This window comes from Enoplosus armatus, chromosome 2, assembly GCF_043641665.1.
Source record: "Enoplosus armatus isolate fEnoArm2 chromosome 2, fEnoArm2.hap1, whole genome shotgun sequence".
Taxonomy (NCBI): Eukaryota; Metazoa; Chordata; class Actinopteri; order Centrarchiformes; family Enoplosidae; genus Enoplosus; species Enoplosus armatus.
The window spans coordinates 18567615-18576913 of NC_092181.1; the positions used below are offsets into that span (position 1 = coordinate 18567615).

The 9299-nt window shown below is 40.5% G+C and overlaps 2 protein-coding genes across 3 annotated transcripts; both read left to right on the top strand.

Annotated features, from left to right (window-relative positions):
* The first annotated feature begins 631 nt into the window (after positions 1-631).
* cyp2u1 (cytochrome P450, family 2, subfamily U, polypeptide 1) lies at positions 632-4632 on the top strand. The gene is made up of 6 exons (XM_070918645.1): positions 632-1058; positions 1863-2513; positions 3279-3440; positions 3624-3791; positions 3905-4196; positions 4605-4632. The coding sequence occupies exons 1-5, from the start codon at positions 632-634 to the stop codon at positions 4084-4086; spliced, it is 1590 nt and encodes a 529-aa protein (XP_070774746.1). The 3' UTR covers positions 4087-4196; positions 4605-4632.
* Positions 4633-5390: 758 nt separating this feature from the next.
* hadh (hydroxyacyl-CoA dehydrogenase) lies at positions 5391-8775 on the top strand. Of its 2 annotated transcripts, none has more exons than XM_070918529.1 (8): positions 5391-5545; positions 6717-6845; positions 6941-7098; positions 7388-7514; positions 7667-7756; positions 7866-7974; positions 8135-8293; positions 8465-8775. In XM_070918529.1, the coding sequence occupies exons 1-8, from the start codon at positions 5429-5431 to the stop codon at positions 8581-8583; spliced, it is 1008 nt and encodes a 335-aa protein (XP_070774630.1). In that variant the 5' UTR covers positions 5391-5428; the 3' UTR covers positions 8584-8775. The 2 variants fall into 2 exon arrangements, with proteins under 2 accessions (XP_070774630.1, XP_070774637.1); XM_070918536.1 differs by having other exon boundaries at positions 7866-7938; positions 8177-8293.
* The last annotated feature ends 524 nt before the right edge of the window (positions 8776-9299 follow it).

The window sequence follows — 9299 nt, forward strand, 5'->3', positions numbered from 1 at the left end:
TCATAATTTGTATCTTCACTATCACTCCCCTTTGATCTGTATAAATGGAAATTATTTCATTGATTACTGAGCATTGATGCTGTTGTTAGGGGTGGGATTGTTAAAACTATAGCCTATCATTTTTACTATAAAGTATTACAACTATTGTTAAACTATGAGCATTTTAATCCCTGAAATGACCCTTTGTGGTAGCCCTTCGCCAAGAGACACTTGCGAAATCTCTTGTGGACGCAGCAGCTCACATCCTTCCTTTTAATTTTGTTTAATTTAATTTAATTTTATATAATTTTATGTTGCTAGGTTGTTACCATATCCTGTCTGGCTGTTACATTGTAGCAAATAGCCAGACGCGGTGCACCCTTACAGACACGTTTAAGGGTTGAAAATCACGTTTGTCCTCACTGTCAAAGTGCACCAATCACAGCAGGTCACAGCACGGTCAGCCAATAGGAAGCCAGTAACGGTACCACGTTGACTAGTTCCGTTTCACAACAACCCAGGAAGCGCGTGAGCTGGTCCCTTAAATACCAGTTTCGTGGAGTTCGCATGTTATCAATGGCTTTTCAAGGACTCCTAAAAATGGGATAGTATTGTCAGCGCACTGAATTCAGTTTATTTTAATTTTGACACTATGGTGTCGCCGCCGTGGCTGGAGAATCTGAGCAGCTCTGTACTGTCACATGTAAACATTGTAGCTTTCATAGTTTTCTTAATTGTCTGTTATTTAGTTAATTTTTATCAGAAACAACGGGACCTCGCAAATATTCCGCCAGGTCCGAGACCGTGGCCGATATTCGGCAACTTCGGCGGTTTTCTCATCCCCTCTTTCATCCGGAGAAGGTTTGGACGGCAGACGTACATTACTGATAAAAACGCTGTGGTTATTCTAACGGAACAAGCCAACGTGTATGGTAATGTGTACAGCCTGTTTGTTGGTAGTCAGTTAGTCGTTGTGCTTAATGGCTATGAAGTGGTCAAGGATGCTCTCTCAAACCATCCCGACGTCTTCTCCGACAGACCAGCTATTCCTGTTGTCACTATCATGACAAAACGCAAAGGTAAAGTGTATAAAAGGGACGTTTCATTGATTTTAAACCTTATTTCTTACTACGCATGTAATAGACTTGTATAAACACATTCAGTTTCCACTTTATTACACCTAGCCAAAAACAATGCAGTCCAATGAGCCCTGCAATAAATTACGTATTTAAGTAAACGTTAGAGAGGTGATTCATCTGTACGGTCATTTTGGAGGCTGTAGTTTGTGTGGTGCTGTTGGATTGTATTGCTTTATACACCAAGAGATGTTTCTAATATTAGTCTACTCTCACTAATGTAACAACTGAGGTGGACAAATTCTTAGAAACAACTCTCAGTATAACCACAGCCCGATTAAAGGATAGGTTGATATGCACATACATTCTTCTTGGTTCTTGGTTGCTGTGACCATAAAGACCATAAAGCTGAATCAACATCCCTCTGCAAAAACTGAACATGATAACTTTCATATAGGTAGGATTTTTTGCAGGATTGTTGCATTAGTTCCAAAGGTTATGACATGACCTGATGTACTGCCAACTGAGTGTATACATTTACACTTGTCAATATAGCTGTGACTTATTTACTTACTCCACCCTAAATCCTACAGCTGGGCCGTGCAGTACACAGGTTGACTTATAGCAAAACAATACAATACAAGTAGCCTACTGACAAGGGTAACTGTGTATTTATGGGTATGTCACAGTTTGATGAGGCCCTAGAGAAAGGAATAAAAACTGACTAAACAATTGACCCTGACCTAAATGCTCTCTTTGTTTACCTGAGTCATATGCCATCCCTTTTGTGGTTTAATTGAACTTTAGGAATAGTCTTCGCACCTTACGGGCCAGTGTGGAGAAAGCAGCGCAAGTTCTGCCACACCACACTCCGAAACTTTGGCCTGGGGAAGTTGAGTTTGGAACCTTGCATCCTGCAAGGCCTGGCCACCATCAAAACAGAGCTGCTGCGACTGAACGAGGAGTCCCGTGGCGCCGGTGTGGACCTGGCCCCTCTTATCGGCAACGCAGTATCAAATATCATCTGCTCGATGATCCTGGGCCAGCGCTTCCATCACGAGGACCGCGAGTTCCGCACCGTGCTGAGCCTGATGGTTCGTGGGCTGGAGATCTGTGTGAACAGCCCTGCGGTCCTCATCAACATCTTTCCACTGCTGTACTTCTTGCCTTTTGGGGTCTTCAAGGAGTTACGGCAGGTGGAAGGAGACATCACGGTGTTTCTGAAGAGGATTATTGCAAAGCACCGGGAGACATTAAATCCTGACAACCCAAGGGATCTTGCAGACATGTACTTGATGGAGATGTTGGCCCAGCAAGCTGCCGGAGAGGAGGACAGCAGCTTCACAGAAGATTATCTCTTTTATATAATAGGAGATCTCTTCATCGCTGGCACTGACACCACCACTAATTCAGTTTTATGGGTTCTGCTCTACATGGTCTTACACCCTGATATCCAAGGTAAAGCAACAGTCTATTCAGTCTAGCATGCTCTTGTGAAATTTAGCACTTTGTGTAGTTTGCTTGTGTAAAACTGGCCTCCACAGTGACACTGGAGTGTAGTTGTGGGATCACCACCTGCAAGATCTTACATATCAGATTATCAGATCAAATATCAGATTCTGTCTGATTTTAATAAGGTTTTAAAGTAGAAAAGCAATTGTCTCTTTCTATTGGCCAACTAGAAAATGACCTCAGAGTTCCCATGGCAGATTTCCAATGGAATTTCTGCATGTTTAGAAAACAACTAATGATATTCAACAATACAATTCATTTATACCGTTTTTCAATAAATTATCGATAATATTAAACAACATTGTCGAGCTTCAAAATGTCTAGTTGAGATACTGACGGGTAATTTATGGTGTAGAACCGAATGTGAAATGTGTTTTGGGTTGTACAAACCACAGACCTTGTTTTCTACATAGATGGAAATGGAAAACTTTGGGGGGGGGATTGGAAACTCACAACTCAAATACTTCCTGGTTTTAGGACAACAAAACATCTGGCTCGATTATGCATTTAACCACTTCTCCAGCTGCTTCACTACCACATTGATTAGCACATCAAAACATGCACTTACTACCGCTTTCTAGTAAATTATTTTGACTGGTTTAAGGTGTGACCAGGAGTCACACTTAATTTTTGATGACATGTTGAAATGAGGACTTCATTAATCACGCAAGAGAGATGTGCTTAATGTTGCGTCTTCTGTTGTGATTTAAGACAAGGTCCAGGCAGAGATTGATGAAGTGGTGGGCAAACATCGGGTCCTGTCTTTGACTGATAAGGGAAGTTTGCCTTTTACTGAAGCCACCATCATGGAGGTGCAGAGATTGACTGTAGTAGTTCCTCTGGGTATTCCTCACATGGCCTCCAAGACAACAGGTAAACTTAAACAACACGTATGACCCTGTCAATGTTCAACCAGTCAGACCTCTGAGTCTCCGACAATAATTGCATCTCAGGGAAAATAAAGATCTACAGAGCTGAACTTGATTGATTTCCCATAATTTCACGAGCATCTGATTCACTGAGGTGATGGCATTGTAATGTGTTTTCCTTTTTCAGAGTTCAGAGGATACACTATTCCCAAAGGAACAGTTGTTTTGCCCAACCTGTGGTCTGTCCATAGAGATCCCACTGTGTGGGACGACCCAGACAGCTTCAACCCAGCACGCTTCTTGGACGATGAGGGAAAGTTGCTCAGGAAAGAGTGCTTCATACCATTCGGGATTGGTATGCCACTGCTGTTTCAGTTATATGGGCTAAATAACTGAAACATTGATCTTTTGTTTCATTTTAATAGTCCGTGCACCAGGCACTAATGATTTATCCCGTGCATCCTTCAGGTCGCAGGGTGTGCATGGGTGAACAGCTGGCGAAGATGGAGCTGTTCCTGACGGTTACCAGCTTACTTCAGGCCTTCAAATTCAGACTCCCAGAGGGGGTTCCTCCTCCACCCCTGCACGGGCGATTCGGCCTGACGCTGGCACCCTGCCCATACACTGTGTGTGTGAGCCTTCGTAGATGAAACAGTGGACGACTGGGTTTTAACAGATTTTCTGTAAACCGGGTGCTCTGATGCCAAGGACCTTTCAAAAGGCCAGTCAGATGTTGGTAAAGGTCTCCTGGAGAGACAATGTAAGTTGTCCAAAATATAGAGTGTTTTGATTGGAATGTGGCTGTTATACTAATGCAATTGTGGCTGCATGTTATATTCCATTATCCGTTGATGATGATCTCATTTAAGAGGCTGGAACCAGCAAATGTTTTGTATTATTTACCTGATAATCAAGGATTAATTAATGTTGTTGATTTTGTTAACAAAATTCGATTAATAAGGTCAGTATTACATGCCAGATACCTTTTTTGATTTTGAAAGAAACCTGCTGAGTATCTGTATTTTATCATTTTTACTGTTTTATGATGCATACCACTTATTTATAGAAATGAGCACACATACCTGTCTATATAATGTGTTTTATTAGGGCATTAACTAAAGAAAGATTTGTTTTCTGACCAAGAGTTTAAAAATATATTTCCTTACAGACTCGATGAGTGGATTATTGGCAACTTGGATGGGATCGTTGTAGCCCTGTGAAGAATTTATGACGAAGGAAGAAATAGTTTGTGTATGTTTTGAGCACAAAGCCAGTGTGAAATTACAGTTACAATTACCTGTAATTGACTTGATTATTTTCATTTTATTCTACTTTATACTTTTACTTTCAGAACATTCAATATGGTACGTTCTACTCACTACATTTATCTGACAGCTTTAGTTACTAGTTTCTTTACAAATTCAGGTTTCACACACAAAACTATAAAATGTAAAATGTGTATATATTACTCAAATGTGTATAAAGTGGTTAAACTTTGCTTCAGCTCCACCAACCTTCATATCAAACACTGAGAGGGGCTATTCTGTTGTATAATGAGAACTTTTAATCTAGATATTTTGATGATATACATACTTTTACTTAAGTGATATAATAATAATATAACTCTGGCATTCTACATAAATAAATACTTTTACTTTTGATACATAAAGTAGAGTGTACTGACATTTATTTTGTACTTTTGCGTAAGTAATATTTTTACTTTTACTGCAGAATTGTCAAGGAGTAACAATATTCCAGGTGTTTTCAATGCATAACACTTAAAGAAACCTTTGTGTTATATTGACTAAACTGAGTCAACATGTACACAAAAATAATGACTAAACTTAGCCCACATGTAGTAACACCTGAGGATATCTGTGCGAAAGGTCATGGACATCTCCGCGCGATCACGTGACCGCCGACCTTCCTCCTACTTCTCTTGGGTTCCCTGGTCTGTTTCTGTCCTGACGTCCCGCAGCAGGTCAACACATCATGGCTTTCTTCTCTCACCAAATCTGCAGAGGTTTCTCGTCTTCGGCTGTCAGGAATGTTGTTATAAAGCATGTAACAATCATCGGAGGTGGACAGATGGGCGCAGGAATAGCGCAGGTAAGCGACGAAACTAGCAAGAAACTAGCAGTTAGCTTCATTTTAGCTAACCAGCTGATATGCTATAAATCGGAGCATGCGCGTCAAACATATAGTCACACGCTTTGAGTGTGTCTCAGGCGTGTATTATATAATTATCGACTGATACCCAGAAGGATAGGACACGATTAAATTAGCCCCACTCGGGACTGTCTCGTGCATACACTACGGAGGAGACGGTCCCTGAAGGTCCCATAGGAGAGCGGCTGTGCGCTGCTCTTAAACGGAGGTGGGGCGGACTGAGACAGTTAACTTTGAATAACTTCAGCTGTGGAAAACGTGATTTGCCCTCTTGTTTGCACACACCAAAACGTGATAATGTGGCTGGTTTGTGTATGTTTTGAAAACATAATCTGGTGTATGGATCATTACATTAAGACAACATATCATATGAGTTTACAAAATAAAAGCCTGTAGTTGTTTTTCAAAGTTTCACATTTCCCTGATAGTGAATCGGAATTAGGCTCGTTGCTATGTCACACACAAGGAATTTGCTTGGGTATATTGGTGCATAAATAAGCATGGTTTATTGTTTTTATAAGAATGGTTTGTCTTGTCTCACAGCACAATCACCCATTGATCCCATAAGGAAGTTGTGTTAAGAAATAGTTCCGTTGTCATTCATTAAACACAGTTGTTTTCCTTGTGGTGTGACATAACAAAGATAAGACACACCGAAGGATTCAACTCGGATGCACTGCAGGGAATTTAAGAAGGTACACATTTTGCCACAAGGTGTCGCTCTCTGTATTCAGTCTCCAGTAAACAGCTGTTGGAGAATTTCAGCTGTAAATACTAACTGTATACAGTGTCACAATATACAAGTTGCTGTACAGTTTTTGCAGTTCTTATAAAAGAAACAATGTATTTACTTGTGCACTGCATTGTGGAACAATAGTGCACATCAACAGGACGCTCAAAAATCTGTTGTTTCAATGTTTTTTTTGAGTATCTTTAATTGAGATACATCGCTGGTTTCTGGTTATGTTTGCTGTTTTAGGTCCTTAATGAGACTTCCTGCTATTAAGCCAGGCTTTAGGGTGAACAGTATCCCCTCATTTGCTCCAACTTTAGCATCATTGACATTGACGGCTGTGTCTCTGGTTATCGTGAACTAATTTCTTTCTGAAAGGTTGCTGCATCAACTGGCCACTCAGTGACGCTGGTGGACACAAGTGACGACATCCTTAAAAAGGCTGTCAAAGGAATTGAAGGGAGCCTTAAAAGAGTGGTCAAGAAGAAGTTTGCTGATAAGCCAGAGGTGAGACAAAATAGATCACCAGACAAAATAAAAAACACAATGAGAGAGTGAATTGTTTGTCATTAATGGGAGATATTGCATTTGGTTTGTTTCAGGCAGGTGAAGAATTCATCCAGAAAGTCGTGCAGAATGTGTCGACCTCGACAGATGCTGGATCTGTTGTTGGGGGCTCGGATCTTGTGTTGGAGGCCATTGTTGAAAATCTGAAAATCAAACAGGACCTCTTTGGTCGGCTTGACAAACTGGCACCAGCGTAAGCACCGTCCCGTTTCTGTTTGATTTATTAGCTATAAAATAAGGTGTATATAGTATATGTGTGGGTGTTAGATTAGAAGCGAGTGTTGCAAAAGTGTAGCAAGGGTTTTATACCAACCAGAAGCTACAGCTAATTACTGGGTTTCATTTTTCAAGGTCTGGTCTGAGAGGGAAGAGGGCAGGTATTAGCCTACATTCGGTGGCCTTCCTAAAGGACAATGAAATGGAAAGTTGTTGTCTATATTATGTGTCAGATACTATCTCTTTTTCTGCAATTTCTTTTTTAGACACACCATCTTTGCCAGCAACACATCCTCCCTGCCCATCTCTGAGATCGCCAGCTCCACCAACAGGCTGGACAGATTCGGAGGCCTTCACTTCTTCAACCCAGTCCCTATGATGAAGCTTGTAGAGGTAGGCCCCCCAAAAAACTATTTCCATATTGCACAACTCCATTTGAAATAATGTCAAAATGCTTAAAAAGTAAAAACTGATTGATTTGCCTCAACGTGAAGAGGTCATTTCTGAATAATTAAAGTAACTGCTGAAGTATTAATCTTTCACAGGTCATTGGAACCACAGCAACAAGCCAAGAGACGTTTGATTCCCTCCTGAACTTCAGCAAAGTGCTCGGAAAAACACCTGTGTCCTGCAAGGTAAGATCTGCAGTCTGATGTTATTACAGCTGTGGTCTCTTTAAAAAAAAAAAAAAAAAAAGTATATTCAACAGCCCAACTCAGCAGCATCCAACATCTCTTTATTCAGGATACACCAGGATTCATAGTAAACCGCCTACTTGTTCCTTACATAATAGAGGCCATCCGGTTGCATGAGAGAGGTATGTATACCTGCATGGGCACCAGTTATGTCAATAGTAAAATTGCCAGTTTTCACCATGATTAAGGTTTATTTTAAGGAGGTGTATGGGCCTTTCTTTGGTGTCACATTCATGTTTAAGTGAACACCATCAAATGTTGGGGCTCTAATTCAGTATTAGTCAATATTATTTTCCAATTTGTGATTGATTTCTGCAGCTTTGCTGGGTTACCGTTATGTTTTTCTGTTTTCTACCCCAGGTCATGGATCGAAAGAGGACATCGATATTGCCATGAAACTTGGTGCAGGTTATCCCATGGGACCCTTTGAGCTTGCGGACTACGTGGGACTAGACACCTCAAAGTTCATCATTGATGGTGAGTAAAACTACGTGGAAAATAAAGATGTGGATATGACTTTAATTTAAAAGTGTGACAGCCAGCGATAAGGTTAAACTGTTGCAAGAAAGTAGAAACAAAGCTAATTCGAATGAACAGATATATTAAATGTGAAAAACCCTATTCCCTTTTGTTATTGCATATCTGTAGGCTGGAGTGCAATGGATCCTGGCAACCCACTCTTTGCCCAGAGTGAATTGCTGAACAAGTTGGTTGCAGAGGGCAAATGCGGCAGAAAGACAGGAGAAGGATTCTACAAGTACAAGTAATTTAGTTTTACAGCGTTGCTGGTTTTGAACATCAGAAAATAAGCCATCTAACGAGGACTGATAAGAAATGGAAAAAGTGCCTGTACCATTAGTCGACTTTTGTCTGTCGGACCATTTTCTTATGGACGTCCTCTGAATGACGTCTTCATATGTGTGAAGAGACTAAATCTCATTAAATAGATTTTTCAAATATTTGGTGTGTGTTCTTGTCATAGGAGTGAAAGGTGTTGACTGCTTTGCAGATACACATAACATCCCTCTCACATCGACTGGCATCAGTTCAGAAATAGCATAAATTCATATTTGTGATAGAACGATATCCCTGTTGAGATGGAAGATTTTCATTGGAATTCTTTGAATACGACCTGAGGCATTAAATTGATTGTGCCGCACGAGTCAGTGCAATAGAAAGTAACCTTTTACCCTTTACTTAACAAAACGCATTGTGTGTATCCTTGAGCTTTAACAGATGTGTTGAATGTTGAATTTCCTTCCTCATAAAACATCTGCAAAGCCGATTTTCGGAACATTTTAAAACCTGTATTGTTTTCATCCATGTGTAGCAGTCATCTTCTTCCCTCGCCTTTGAGATGAGGAAGAATTCACAGTAATTAGTTTGTGCTAAAATGTATTCCAAAGTTTATCTGGTGCTAATATGAGGCTTCAGCTGTTCTCGACTTATCAAGTGGATACCTTCCAACAGTACAGTCTTCAGT

Coding starts and splice junctions, on each gene's coding strand:
- cyp2u1 (XM_070918645.1), top strand. CDS start 632: ATGGTGTCGCCGCCGTGGCTGGAGAATCTGAGCAGCTCTGTACTGTCA. Junction 1,059..1,862: donor TATCATGACAAAACGCAAAG/GTAAAGTGTATA, acceptor ATTGAACTTTAG/GAATAGTCTTCGCACCTTAC. Junction 3,792..3,904: donor CTTCATACCATTCGGGATTG/GTATGCCACTGC, acceptor TGCATCCTTCAG/GTCGCAGGGTGTGCATGGGT.
- hadh (XM_070918529.1), top strand. CDS start 5,429: ATGGCTTTCTTCTCTCACCAAATCTGCAGAGGTTTCTCGTCTTCGGCT. Junction 7,515..7,666: donor CTATGATGAAGCTTGTAGAG/GTAGGCCCCCCA, acceptor AATCTTTCACAG/GTCATTGGAACCACAGCAAC. Junction 7,975..8,134: donor GGGCACCAGTTATGTCAATA/GTAAAATTGCCA, acceptor TGATTTCTGCAG/CTTTGCTGGGTTACCGTTAT.